At 46.0% G+C, this 15,328-nt stretch overlaps 1 protein-coding gene across 1 annotated transcript in view; it reads left to right on the top strand.

The window, feature by feature from the left end:
- Positions 1-10,172: 10,172 nt before the first annotated feature.
- LOC114587917 (transient receptor potential cation channel subfamily V member 6) overlaps positions 10,173-15,328 on the top strand; it is a 42,958-nt gene continuing 37,802 nt past the window's right edge. The window contains exon 1 of the mRNA XM_028712789.2: positions 10,173-10,749. Coding sequence (XP_028568622.2) covers positions 10,595-10,749 — 155 coding nt within the window. The 5' untranslated portion in view covers positions 10,173-10,594. The remainder of the gene's footprint in view (positions 10,750-15,328) is intronic.

Below are 15,328 nucleotides of genomic sequence, written 5' to 3'. Positions count from 1 at the left end.
GCCTTGCATCAAATAGGGGTGCCCTTCAAGGGGTCCTTGCTGGAGGAGTTCTATGGCCCTAGCCCCTGTCTGGGCAACTCCTCATGGATCACTTCAAAGGGATACCCTTAACCTAGGAGGGACAGGCAGAGGTTACAATCTCCCTTCCAGCTAAGACTAAGGCTTAAAGAGGTAAAGGGACCCCTGACCATTAGGTCCAGCCGTGGCCGACTCTGGGGTTGCGGTGCTCATCTCGCTTTATTGGCTGAGGGAGCCGGCATACAGCTTCCGGGTCATGTGGCCAGCATGACTAAGCCGCTTCTGGCGAACCAGAGCAGCGCACGGAAACGCTGTTTAACTTCCTGCCAGAGTGGTACCTATTTATCTACTTGCACTTTGACGTGCTTTCAAACTCAATGCCTAATCCATGGGTAGGCAAACTAAGGCCCAGGGGCTGGATCCAGCCTAATCGCCTTCTAAATCCGGCCCATGGACGGTCTGGGAACAGCATGTTTTTACGTGAGTAGAATGTGTCCTTTTATTTTAAATGCATCTCTTGGTTATTTGTGGGGCATAGGAATTCGTTCATTTTCCCCTCCAAAATATAGTCCGTCCGCCCCCCCCACAAGGTGTGATGGACAGTGGACTGGCCTCCTGCTGAAAAAGTTTGCTGAGCCCGCCCTGAACCTCACAAAGTTGTGATGATTACTATGAGGTAGGCGAAAACCAAGTGGCCAGTGACAATTTGCCAAGTGGAAAAATTCCTGCCCAGCCCCAAATATGGCAGCCGATAATGTCTACCATGAAAGGAGGAGGAGTGCTGGGCTGGCTTCAATTTATTCCCCCGGGGGCAGACCAAAGCAATGCTTATTGGCTGGTTGGTATCACCCCCTGGAGAACCCCTGTAGCTGCCATTGGCCTGACCAATTAAGGTAAGTGGACTTAATGTTTTGTACAATATGTACATCTATTAATTCTGCTTTAAGTTTGGTATTGGATGTTGCTATGGTCTCTGGTTCCATCATTACCTCCCTTAACATTTGCAGCTGCAGGCCTGGTGTGCTTGCTGATTCCGTATCACCTGTGCAGCTATTCTAAGGGAAGAGGTTCTCAAGCTGCCCCTTTTGGAGGTGGCTGAGTTTTGACTGCCGGTCAAATGACCCCTGTGCACTCACCTGGTGCTCCAGTTAGATCTCCCAAGGTAACAATTTCTGAAGAGAGGTCAGGTAGCACCACTTGTTGTTTGACATTCCTGGGATCTTGATGCTGTGTGTTTGCTTTGCGGTCATCTCTCTTTCTAAAGGCAGTTTTTGCAGGAACTGGCTTGCTTGGTGGATACAACTTACACGGTGGGCAGCCGTCTCTGGATTTTGACAACAGCTAAAGTCACAGGTTTCAGGCAACTTGCTTTCGGAATAGTCTCGCCAAGTCTATAGGATTGTTGCGAATTAGGGATGCGGGAGATTTGTCTGGCTCGCATTTGTACTAGCAGCTGAAAGCTATAGCCACTCAACCAGCAGACCTTCAGCAGAAGATAATGCCCTATATATCTTTATATCTGCTGGGGACTGGCTGGATGAAGAGGAATGGTAGGAAGCACCAGCTTGCTCACAGGGCATCGCAAATCATGTAAGGGTATGCTTTTCCTTTTTAATTTTGGGGTTTCTTGTTTATGATGATCAGACCAGACATTTGGGGGTCGGTTTTTCCTGGTCCTCTTCTACCATTGGCTTATCACACGGCATCAAAGTGGGGGGTCAATGGTACCCTATTTTCAAAGAATCTTAGTATTGAACCTAATACAGTGGTACCTCGGGTTACAAACACTTCGGTTACAGATTCTGCTAACCCAGAAGTAGTACCTCGGGTTAAGAACTTTGCCCCAGGATGAGAACAGAAATCGTGCGGCGGTGGCAGCGGGAGGTCCCATTAGCTAAAGTGGTACCTCAGATTAAGAACGGTTTCAGGTTAAGAACGGACCTCCTGAACGAATCAAGTTCTTAACCAGAGGTACCACTGTACTGCATGCAACTCTAATGTCCTACAACAAATGAAACTGATCCATAGAAAACACAACTTGGAAAAAAGAGACAATGCAGGTATTTTTGTAAACTTAGAAATCTTTAATAATAATTATTTAAAAAAAATAAAAATCAGCGAGGCTTAATTGTTTCACAACAAACTGTCCTGTTGATCCCAAAAGTATGTAAGTGCTGTTTTGTGCTGGGGCCTCTTTGGGAAAAGTTTAAAAACCGGTATTAAAGACACATTTCAAATTAGATGGTTGAATGCCAGTTACAAACATCTGTAAATACCTTTCTCCAATAGGTTAATCCTGTCACAGACGGTAACAGAAAAATGCTTCATCTCAGAGTTTCCTTCAGTGCATTCCTGGGTGGTGGATATTATTGCATATTAAATTATTTTGACCCTACAGGCTTGAGAACACTTGGTCCTGAACACCAACTGCTTGAAATTCTGGATAGTTAGCATTGCATGATGTGCAGTTACCATCTAAGAGTTTCCCTCCTGCCTGTTTTAATTGATAACTGCTTCCTGCTCTGAATCAAGGCAGCCTGGCATCTCTCTCTTTCACACGCTCCTGAATCCTCTGGTTGCTTCTGAGTAAGTCAAAGGAGATTACTATTTGATTATGACGGTGTCTTTTAATGCCAGGCAAGCACAGAGTGGTTATATCCTTCTACCCAGCAGCTTCCCCCTGCTCCTGGTTTCTGATTGCAGCACCATAAATTCAGGAAACAATACAAAGAATGTGCTAGAGTCCCGTCCCCCCCTGGATTTCCTGTTGGTTACGACTATGAACCAACAGGAATTCCTTTATGTCTGTGCCACTAGGGATGGCAAATGTGTCACTTTCAGTTTCTCTCTGTTTCTCAATCTTAATTTATTATTATTATTTATTGAAATTTATATACTGCCCTATACCTGGAGGTCTCAGGGCGCTTCACAGAAAAGATCACAGGATATATAATCAGAATAAAAACAACAACCCAATAGTCACATTTTAAAAGGGTTTGTTGTTGTTGTTGTTTAGTTGTTTAGTCATGTCTGACTCTTCGTGACCCCATGGACCAGAGCACGCCAGACACTCCTGTCTTCCACTGCCTCCCGCAGTTTGGTCAAACTCATGCTGGTAGCTTCGAGAACACTGTCCAACCACCTTGTCTTCTGTCGTCCCCTTCTCCTTGTGCCCTCCATCTTTCCCAACATCAGGGTCTTTTCAAGGGAGTCTTCTCTTCTCATGAGGTGGCCAAAGTATTGGAGCCTCAGCTTCACAATCTGTCTTTCCAGTGAGCACTCAGGGCTGATTTCCTTAAAAATGGATAGGTTTGATCTTCTTGCAGTCCATGGGATTCTCAAGAGTCTCCTCCAGCACCATAGTTCAAAAGCATCAATTCTTTGGTGATCAGCCTTCTTTATGGTCCAGCTCTCACTTCCGTACATCTCTCCTTAAGGGCAGGGGGAAGTTAACTCCTTCTGCAAGATCTTGTAGCTGAGCCAGAGTCCTTTTAGTTCAGCCACAAAAAAGGGATTTATACAGTATATTTACTGTGTGATATTACTGTAATAAAACAAACAACCAAATAAAAATCCCTGGACATTTTGCCAAATTTTAAAAATCTGCCCGGACGGATATTTTAATTCTAAAAAAGAGGATGTGTCCAGGGAAAAGAGGACATATGGCCACCCTAGCTGATTTATGTTTAAGGTGAGCAGCCTTATGCTCAGTCTCTAATACCCCCTCAAGTCTGAAGGGATGCAGTCCACCAGCCCTACCATCTTATTCTGTGCAAGGTATAGCTCAGCTGTTACTCATGAACCGGGAGTTAAATCCCACATCTGCCAGGAAGCAATTTCCAGTAAGTTCTGTTGTGAAGGAACTTCCTGCTGTGATCACACCTCTTTATTATTTAGGCTGCAAGTCTTCCTATATCTACCGCACTGAATCCTGTTCACCAACTTATTCCAGGTTGCTCAGTGAGTCAACATACATGCTGGAAACCCACAATGTCCCTGAAAATTTCTTGTGCCTGGCAACACAGATTCAAAGGGTACAGTGGTGCCTCGCAAGACGAAATTAATCCGTTCCGAGAGTCTCTTCGTCTTGCGGTTTTTTCGTCTTGCGAAGCACGGCTATTAGCGGCTTAGCGGCTATTAACGTCTTAGCAGCTTAGCGGCTATTAACGGCTTAGCGGCTTTAAGAAAAAGGAAACAAACTCGCAAGAACTCGCAAGACGTTTCGTCTTGCGAAGCAAGCCCACAGGGAAATTCGTCTTGCGGAACGACTCAAAAAACGGAAAACCCTTTCGTCTAGCGAGTTTTTTGTCTTGCGAGGCATTCATCTTGTGGGGCACCACTATATCAGCAGAAGGTCTGAGGCACTGCAAAGCAACTGGGTGAGGTGAGTCTTCAGTGAACACATGCAGTTTAAGACAGCTTTGCATGTTCAAGAGTCAAGACCATTGTGTGAACATCGTAGCTGAGCTAAACAGGAACTGAGACAGAGTCTAATAGGTAAAGGTATAGGTACCCCTGACCATTAGGTCCAGTCGCGGACAACTCTGGGGTTGCGCGCTCATCTCGCTCTATAGGCCGAGGGAGCTGGTGATTGTCCGCAGACAGCTTCCAGGTCATGTGGCCAGCATGACTATGCTGCTTCTGGTGAACCAGAGCAGTGCACGGAAACGCTGTTTACCTTCCCGCCGGAGTGGTACCTATTTATCTACTTGCACTTTGACGTGCTTTCGAACTGCTAGGAGGACAGGAGCTGCGACAGAACAACGGGAGCTCACCCCGTCGTGGGGATTCGAACCACTGACCTTCGGATCGGCAAGCCCTAGGCTCTGTGGTTTAGACCACAGCACCACCCGCCTCCCTGAGACTGAGTCTACCACCATCTAATTCTAACTCTCTCCACTACACCAGCAGAAGCAAATGTGATGGCCTTTGGGTGTTGCTGGATTACAATCTCCATCAGTCCCAGCGAGCATGGCCAATGGTCAGGAATGATGGGAGTTGTAGTCCGGCAACCTCTGAATGGCACAACATCGGCTACCTCTGTACTGCACCGTAGTGTATTTCTTTCCATTGCACTAAATTTCCTATTCCACAATCTTGTAGCAGGTTGTTGAGGGCTTGTTGTCATGATCTATTAGATTTGTAGGGTACGGTTGTGCTATTTCCTTAGTTGAATTTTCCTTTCTGCATGAACAACAAGCGTCTTGCGCCACCCTAGATTTAGTATGCCCAAGGTTTGTGCCATAATACATCTAAGATGCCACAAGAATTTTTGTGTGTGTTGGCTGCCCCTCTGGGAACTGTTATTTTCTGTATTTGGACCACTTTCCCCCACACATCCCCTGACACCCAGGGGTGGTGGAGAGGCAAAAGGAGACAGAGGGGAGATATGTTTACTATCAGTTGTCTTAAAATCAACTAGCAGCCAATATACCTTCACTGTCTCATAGTTTCGCTGTTTAAACTACAGGTGTAGCATTTGCACACTAGATACCTTGTGATTGTTCAGGTAAGAGGTGTGACAATGCTCCCAGAAGATACAGGGAGCAGCACCTTAATGCTCCTGGAGCCAGAGAGCCCAAGGGGGAGGGTGGGGACTGCGAGATTGCGGCATAGGAACTTACCTGCCTTCCTATCTGGCCTTAGGTATTTATACGGCACCTATTACAATGGGTATCTCAAAACCTTATCTAGCTTTGAACCAGTGTTGTCCTCTGGCCCATCTGCAATCAGCTGGAATGAACAAGTGTTATCTCTGAAAAAATGGTGGCAGCACCATCCTCTTTCGCCAGCACTGCTGCTTATCCCTGATGCCTGGTGTCATGCTTAAAGGCGTAAACTGCGGAGAGAAAACAAAATCCAACGATAAACCTTCAACCTACAAGCGCTAATGGGAAGCAAAATGAAAAGGTCCAGAACTTAGCCTGTTTGATGTCAAGATCTTTCTACTGCGATTCACACCTCAGTCACTTCAGTAGAGCATGAGGATGGCTTCAAGCCCCACGTTGGGCAAAACATTCCTGCATTGCAGGGGGTTGGACTAGATGACCCTCGCGGTCCCTTCCAACTTAATAATAATAATAATAATAATAATAATAATAATAATAATAATAATAATAATTTATTATTTATACCCCGCCCATCTGGCTGGGCTTCCCCAGCCACTCTGGGCGGCTTCCAAAATAATATTAAAATACTGTAATACATCAAACATTAAAAGCTTCCCTAAACAGGGCTGCCTTCAGATGTCTTCTAAAAGTCAGGTAGTTGTTCTCTTTGACAACTGCTGGGAGAGCGTTCCACAGGGAGGGCGCCACTACCGAGAAGGCCCTCTGCCTGGTTCCCTGTAACTTGGCTTCTCGCAGTGAGGGAACCACCAGGAGGCTCTCGGTGCTGGACCTCACTGTCTGGGTAGAATGATGGGGGTGGAGACGCTCCTTCAGATATACTGGATTTTGCTCTACTGTATGATTTTACTCTACTCTATGATTTTACTCTACTGTAACTTGCAGCTATTAGATCTAGTCCTGCCTGTCAAGACAGCAGAGAATAAGATTGTGTCTGCACCAAACCTTTAAAGCACACTCAAAACACATTTTCCCCCTCAAAGAATTATGGGCATTGTAGTTTGTTAAGGGTTGCTGGGAATTCTAACTCTGTGAGGGGCAGAGTGCCCAGAATTCTTTGAGGTGGGGGAAATGTACTCTAAAGGCATAGCGTGTATGCAGCTCTGTCTTGCCGCCTCTGTGTGGCAAACCCTTCACCCGTCACCTGCAGCAACCCTTCCGTCAGCTACCTCAGTGGGAGAGATGAGAAGCAAGGCTGCTTCAGTCAACTGAGCCCTAGCAAAAAAAAGGACCTTAGCTACTTCCCTAGGGCTGTTAAGGCTGTCTCCAGCTTCATTAGCCCACTCTTGTCCAGCTCTATCTTACAACAATAAAGTGGGACCTCTGGTTGAGAACGGGATCCGTTCCGGAGGCCCGTTCGCAACATGAAAAGAGCGCAACCCACAGTGGTGCATCTGCGCATGCGCGGGTTGCGATTTGCCGCTTCTGCGCATGCACATGATGTCATTTTGTGCTTCTGTGCATGCACGAGCAGCGAAACCTGGAAGTAACCCTTTCTGGTACTTCCGGGTCACCGTGGGACGTAACCTGAAAGAACGTAACATGAACTAAACATAACATGAGGTATGAACTCTCAGTAATGCATTACAGCAGAGGTTTTCAACCTTTTTGAGTCCATGGCTCCCTTGACCAACTACACTCTTTCTGTGGCACCGGTGTGGACCTCAGGAGCCCAGTTATGTTACCCCTTGCTTACAGAGCCAGCAGCCCCTCAATACTTTTCAAACACCCTCCCATGTGGAGTGTTCCCTCAGCCTCCTATTTTCTCCCCTCTCCTTGAGAGTCCTCTGGGCTGCCACCCCTGGTTTCTAAGCTGCTCTGCCCCCACTGCCTCAAAGAGAGGTGCCTCCTCACACTGCCTGACAGGGGCCTGGGAAGCACCCCCTGGCCAGCCCCAGAGGAACCCTTTGCCTGGGGAGCTGGTAGCCAGGGCTGCTGCAACAAACAGCTGTGCAAGCCTTTGGGAGGCAGAGAAAAGAGAGGGCATCAGAGGGAAGGAAAGAGGGACAGAGGCCAGTGTTGCCCGCAGCACCCTTGACCATCATTCAAGGCACCCCAGGGTGCCATGGCACACTGGTTGAAAACCACTGCATTATGGAATACACAACAGCAAATAAGGAGCCATTGAGCATCGCCATCTTGATGCAGGTCACTAATAAACAATTCCAGAAGTTGCTTGAAGTTTTGTGCTTTGTGATAGCTCAATCCCTTAGTCTGATGCTGTTTGAAGACAAAATATTCATATTTTAGTAGGGTGAATAGGCTTTGTATTTTTACAATATTGCAGGATGAGCCCTTTTAGTCAATATTGTTGTTTTATCCTTTTAATAACTTTTTAAGTTTTGTTTTTTAAATGTTATTACAATAGCGAACCTCCCTGAGGTAGGGCAGTATATAAATTCAATAAATAAATAATTTTGAGACATTTTATGTAGTAAGCAATGAATAATTAATAACCACAACAATAATTAATTGTTATTATTAACTCAACTATCAACATAGCTGAAAGGACTTCCAATTTTCCATCTGTTATTTACATAAAAGAAATTATTATAAACATTCACTCTAGGGTTACATACAACTGTTCTACTTTCTGTTAAGCAATATTTTCCCAATCTTCAGAGCCAAATGTCCGAATTACTTTTGATTTATAGGCAACACTTTCACCCAGAAAACAAAAATAAAGAATATACAAATTCTTAGCATACAGAGCTACCTTGCTCATTTAAATGCCTCAAACAATTGGAGCAGGCTTATTCCCTTATTCTTGAAGCCAGAAAGTAGCTCACACATCAAATGTAAATTTCTACCAGCAGACAGAGAAATCTCTGTCCGTTATAAATTATAACCATCTCAGAAATAATTAAGAAAAGAGGCTTTTGCAGATCCAATGCCTCTTGTGTGGCTTTTGGGTAAGATGTTGATTCCTCCACTGACCGTTTCTCGGGCTCCCAATGCAGAAAACAGCCTTTTTAAGACCATCAAAAGTCAATCCCTTGTTCACTCTTTTTTCCAGAGTGAATTTTGTAGCCAAGATTTATGTCCGAGTATCATCAATTGCCACATAACTATCTTCATTAGTAGCCTGCTGACAAAATACTTGAATCCACCACGTTCCTCCCCGGAAGGACCCTGCATCAGGATATTTGTCAGGTGAAGGCACCTTCATTTCAATGGAGCTTATACTAGGAAAAACCCAAGGGGATTGAGGCTCATGTTAATTAGCAAGGAAGTGGAAAAAGGAACTGTCTGGATTTTCCTTCTCATGGGGCAAAAGGTCTTGGCCAGGCCATGTGTGTTAGGTTGCTCACATCACATCTTGAAAAGGCAACTGTCTTTTCTCACCAGACCTTCAGACATGGTTTCCTGTGTCACTGCAAGTGTGCTGGGGAAACCAGCAATTTAACTTCATTTCTATGCAACTCTTGATATCTGTACATGGCAACTCTACTCAGCTACTCTACTCAGGGGCCCTTTATATGTCCAGCTGTCCTATGTCAACAACAAATTGTCGCTGTTTTTTGTGTTCAATATATGCTATATGGTAATTTACGGACCTAATAGGTATCTAAAGCCATTTGCACATAACAAAATATGTATTTTATCAAAGTAACTGTTGAACTGAAATACAGTTAAGAAGTACTGTATAGTAATAGTGAAATAATATAAGTGATATTTTCGGGAGCAGGCCAGCAGGCAGGGCCCATTACTTACACCATAGGAGCCTACACAACACAAAACACTGTTGCTGTATGTGGGTTTAATTTTATTTGTTTTTTATCTTACATTTTGGAAATGTACATCCAGTTGTTTCTTCCTTTTTTTCAATTTTTTAAAATAAATTTTCCAATTTTATAACAAACACACAAAAAACAAAAAAACAACCAACCAACCAACCAAACATTTATCATAACTATAATAATTCCATTTTTTAAAACATTGTTAAATGACTTCCTCGAATCCCCCTAGTTGAGTTTCCATATAGTCCATTGTAGCAGTTTTCCAAAACTATTTCCACATAAAATTTAGTCAATTTACATCTTTCTTTCTTTCTTTCTTTCTTTCTTTCTTTCTTTCTTTCTTTTCATTTTAACTTTAATGTAGTATTTTACAACATCACATATTCAAATCCTAGGCCTACTCGCAAGTAATTCTATTTATGTTATCTTAACATATTTGGCTAAATAATCTTCAAATTTCTTCCAGTCCTCATGGTGCTCCTCCTCTCTCTGGTCACGGACTCTTCCCGTCAGGTCGGCCAGCTCCCAAAAATCCATCATCTTCAGTTGTTGTTTTTCCTTTAAAATTTATACCTAAATCCAGCACTGGGTGCGTCCCCGCCGCCTGCTCTTCGAGAGGCATCATTCCTGATGGATGACGGCGCCCTCCCGATCTGCCCGGGGGTGCAAGTGGAGGCAGCCCCAAGCCCTTGCAACTGCCCTCAAGACTGGCCGTCCGGCCGGCGACTCCTCGGCCCAGTGCCCGCCCCTTCCCCGCTTCCTCCTCCTCCTCCTCCGCCTGCTATATCTTACCTCGGCCCTCAAGCGGGTTCCCGCCGCCCTTTTCCCGCCCCAAAAGCGCGCAGGTGCCGCCCGGAGCCTCGCCGGGAAACTTGACGCGCGCTGGCTAAAGCCGAGAGAGCGAGGCGAAGAAGGAGAAGCCGGCTCCGGACGCTGCCTCCTCTTCTCCGGCTCGACGCCTGCGAGGTGCTCCCTGAGGGAGGGGAGTCCTTTCTGTGGAGGTCGAGGGCCTCCCCAAACCCCGCGCGCCCACGGCTCCTTTTTGCCTCAAGAGAGGCGCGCACCGCCGCGGCGCCCGAGGGCAAAGTGAGTGGGCAAAAGAAGGCAAGACTCCCCGGCGCCGGATTCCTCTGAGGCGGCAGCGGCTGCTTGGTTTTTTTTATTATTATTTGTGGCGCTGCCAAAGGAGAAAGAAGGAAGGAAGGAGCCATGGGGGTTCCCGTGCCTGGAGAGAACGGCCTCTTGGGCGCTTTCTGGAAGAGGCTGCGGCGCACCTGCAGACCCGGCGGCGGCGGCGGCGGCGGCCCGGGAGGCAGCGGCGGGCGGCGGAGCGCCGACGAGATCCACCTGCTGCAACAGAAGAAGTAAGTGGGCGCGGGCGGCGGGCGACCTGCAGTCGATATCCTCGCCTAGCAAGGGAGGGAAGGGGCGGCCAGGGCGGCTGCATCGCCTCGGAAGAAGCGCGGAGGTCGCGGGGAACCACTTTCCCGGGCGCAGCTAAGTTGGCGCCCTGCAGCTAGAAAGCTAGCGCAGCAGGGCATGGGGAGGGCTGGGACATGTTTAAGGCATTCGAGTGGTGTTTGTCAGCTGTACCTCCCTCGGGATTCTGCCGTCGCGTTTTGCTTAGTATATGGAAATAGACTGCGCTTCTACAGTGGCGTAGCGTAGGGGGTGCAGGGGGGGGGCCCGGCCACACCGGGCGCAACATCTGGGGGGGGGGCGCTCGCAGCTTTCTGCCCCTACCTAGATCCATGGGTTAGGGGGCGCAAATTACTTGCCTTGCCCCGGGTGCTGACAACCCACGCTACGCCACTGCGCTCCTAAGGGGGCATGTGAATTGTAATGGCATGTTTCTCTTCCTCCCCAAATGCTTTCACCACAGAGGTGTCTGTCCTTCCCTTGGTACTTGGGGGGGGGGTGCATCCCTCGGCGCACATGGGTGGTATCTATCTCCCCCAGTGCAAATCGGTGTGGGGTGTCTGGTCCAGATAGGATCGCGGCAGGTTTAAAACCCATTTTCCCACATGTCCCAGTCTGGGTTGCACCTTGCATGTGCCTTTTACGTTCTGTGTGAATGCCGTTGAGACTAGGGTTTGTATCAGTCTGGTTTTGCTCTTTTCCCCTCTTCAGGAAAAAGTGTGTGTGTGTGTGTGTTGAAGGAATGTATTTCTAGATACAGATATCCCTCTTGGATAAAGAATTAATGATTAAATGGCAAAAAGAAGAGACAATCCCGTTCATTTTAATACCATTTTTAAAAAATTTATTTCATAAAATTTATACACCGCTTAGAATCACGGAATTGTGGAGTTGGAATGCACCAGGAGGGTCATCTAGTCCAACCCACTGCAATGCAGGAATCTTTTTGCCCAACGTGGGGTTTGAATTCACAATTAAGAGAGAATAAGATTCTCACGCTCTACTGGCCGAGCTGTTTTGCTAGCTTGATGGTAAAAAAAACCACATCAAAGTAGTTTACAAAAAGAATGAAGCGATAAAATTTGGTAAAACCAGTTAAGAACAACTACTTAAAACATTTTAAAATTAAAATCGGCATTAAACTAAAAACAAAAACACATCAACATTCTAGATATCTGGGTAGGCTGGTCTAAACAGAACTGTTTTTAGCTCCCAAAACATTGTGGATACAAAAAAAATTCCTTCCAGTAGCACCTTAAAGACCAACTAAGTTAGTTCTTGGTATGAGCTTTCGTGTGCATGCACACTTCTTCAGATACACAGATACACTTCAGATACACTGAAGAAAGCTCATACCAAGAACTAACTTAGTTGGTCTTTAAGGTGCTACTGGAAGGAATTTTTTTTGTTTTGACTATGGCAGACCAACACGGCTACCTATCTGTAATTGAAATTGTGGATACATTCATACTTCATACTAACCATATTAATGTTATCAATTATCAGCACAAAATATAATGATAATGCACATTTCCCAAAGTCTGATAGACTCACAGAATTGTAGAGTTGGAAAGGGACCATGAGAGTCATCCAACAAACTCCTTGCAGTGCAGGAAACTTTTGCCCAACACCGGGCTCAAAACCATGACTCTGAGATTTAGTGTCTCATGTTGTACTGACTGAGCTATCCCAAGGGGTAATAAATTGACCTAATTTTTGCCATGTACCATACGTAGTATTTGGACCCACTTACCGTAATAAACTTCATTTAATAGAACCTGTTGTATTGCACTGAATACGGTACATAGTGTATTGAGTTGGGCAGAGAGACAGGTGTTCTTGGCAAATAGTTATTGTTGGGGGGGGGGGGAATCTGAAGATCCCCGTCCCCTTACAGTCCTCCCTTGTCTGGCCTCAGGAGAAAAGCAGTGCTTCACAGATTATACTGCACAGCATTCCTTAGATGGAAGTCAGCTCACTCATGTACTTGTAACACAATCAGTTCTCACACCAAATATAACTGCCTGAGGGGTTTTGTTTTTTGTGTCTCCTGTGCATTGCCTGAGGTTCTTAATCTCCTGTGAATTGCATTCATTCGCTGGCTGGCACTGGCTTCTGGAAGAGCGTGCATTACTGCACCGATCATAACAGTTTCTCTTTGAAAACAACAACTTAATGACCTAAGAAAGTTTGCTCTTACAAGAGATCTGGTTGTGCTTGTTACAGAAGAGCTGTTTCCAACTCAAAACACATTTTACTCTCTGGATAACAAGTTATGGGTTAGTGCAGGGGTCTGCAACCTTTAAGACAAAAAGAGCCACTTGGACCCGTTTCCGAAGGAAAAAACAAAACTGGCAGCCGCAAAACCATTGCGACATTTAAAGCATGCGTGCCTCTGCCCTCCGATCTGACAGCGGGCGGGAAGGTGACGTCGGGACGGTGCGTGACTAACGCACGCACCGACCCCATGCAACGTCACAGCCAGTACAGCACCCGCCACAGTGGGGAGTGTCGGGGCGCACAATGCGCCTCCTCCCCTCGCTAGTATCCACCCCGGAGACGCGGCAAAGGTGTAAAAGAGCCACATGCGGCTCCGGAGCCGCGGGTTGCAGACCCCTGGGTTAGTGGAAAGGATGCAGCACTTTCACGTTGCCTCTATGTATATGTGAAAGCTGCATTTTCATGTACTAGCATCAATATGTGTTTGCGCCTACTTTGGAGGTTTAACTTCTAAAGAGCTGGCAGGAGAGGACAGAAGCATGGCAATTCTTTCAATATAGAGTGATAAAGTTTTGGAAATGCATTCCCTCAAACCACTCCAAAAGGCAAAATAGAGACCAACAATTTACTGGGAACAGCTATCAGTAAATCAGAGAATGTCCTAATCAATAGGGGCAACCAGAACATGTCTATTTTTTCTGTCTATTTTTTTTAAAGAGGGTGAGCGTTTAACAGAACCTGCTTCTCTTTCATCCCCCTTCAAATTAGTTATGTCTCATTCATAATTTCTTTACCCAACCAAGGATGACCCGAGACTATGTTTGCAACTGAGACAGAATATCCAAATGCAAACCACCTCAATCCAGCAATAGGCACCTGGTCAAAACAGATGTGTGTTGTTCCGAGTAGGTATGCAGTTATTCAAGATGTTTCCTCTCAAGCATCTTCGTTGATCCGTTTGGTACTCATAAACCATTCTGTTTTATCAAAACAGGACCACACATCCTCAAGGTGTCTTGAAAACTTGTTTGTAAAGAAGACTTGATTATTAATTCAATAGCTGGCCGTCTCATGGTGCTGAAAATTGATTGCCTGAGGTTGCTTTTCGCACCTCCCTAAAAGGTTTTCATCATCATGTTTCAATAGGTCAAGAGACATCAGCTTAATGGGGAAGGATGGGATGCAGATGTTGCTGGTTTTGTTCAGGGCTGTGCAAAAAATGAACTGATACTTTGCAGTGATGCCAGAGATTTCCTGTAAGAAAATGGTGAACAGCCTTGGCCTTCCCGTGAGAGTGTTTTTGCTTCCAATGCTAAGAGTGCATTTCTTAAGGGCATTTTTAAAAGGCAAAGGTAGCCTTATCATGAGGCAAGCTGAGGTGGCTGTGTCAGGCTTTGAGTGTTAGGGACACGGGTGGCGCTGTGGTCTAAACCACAGAGCCTAGGGCTTGCCGATCAGAAGGTCGGCGGTTCGAATCCTTGTAACGGGGTGAGCTCCTGTTGCTCGGTCCCAGCTCCTGCCAACCCAGCAGTTCGAAAGCACGTCAAAGTGCAAGTAGATAAATAGGTACCGCTCTGGCGGGAAGGTAAACGGTGTTTCCGTGTGCTGCTCTGGTTCGCCAGAAGCGGCTTAGTCATGCTGGCCACATGACCTGTACGCCAGCTCCCTCGGCCAATAAAGCGAGATGAGCGCCGCAACCCCAGAGTCGTCCGCAACTGGACCTAATGGTCAGGGGTCCCTTTACCTAAGAGCAGTTGAGTTGGAGATAAATAGGTTTAGCTCATTACTAGGCCATTCTCTTGCACAGCCTGTGCTCATTTCCATGAGGCTTTTGCAGGAGAACTGCCCACAGTGTTGCATTCTCTTGAGTTACTGAGGGCTCGGAGTGCCATTTTGAGCAAACTCCTTAGGGATAAAAATGGCTTGATCTGGTCCTGTTCACAAGTGACACTAAAAGCACCTTGACGACTTACTTTATGCCTTGATGAGTGAATGTTCTTAACACAAAGATTGCAGCTAAGTTATTTTAGAACCTGAACTTAATGCCACCCCCCAATAGCTCCATATATTGCCTGTATTGACTCAAAAGCCAAGACTGGTATAGCAATGGAGATATTGCAAGAAAGTGAAATGTACTCCTTAGAAATATTACTTCATCTGAATCACTCTAGAGAGAAATCTGAAGACCATTCCCGATCAACATGAGTGCCAGGGGAGGAGAGATTGTTATCAGCATCTTGGGTATCTGTTTCCCCAGATGTGCATGGAATTGTGTTCTGCCAGAGGCAGGATACAGGACTGAAG

Source organism: Podarcis muralis, chromosome 17, assembly GCF_964188315.1.
Source record: "Podarcis muralis chromosome 17, rPodMur119.hap1.1, whole genome shotgun sequence".
NCBI lineage: Eukaryota > Metazoa > Chordata > Lepidosauria > Squamata > Lacertidae > Podarcis > Podarcis muralis.
This window is presented reverse-complemented; position numbering and strand designations above follow the sequence as displayed.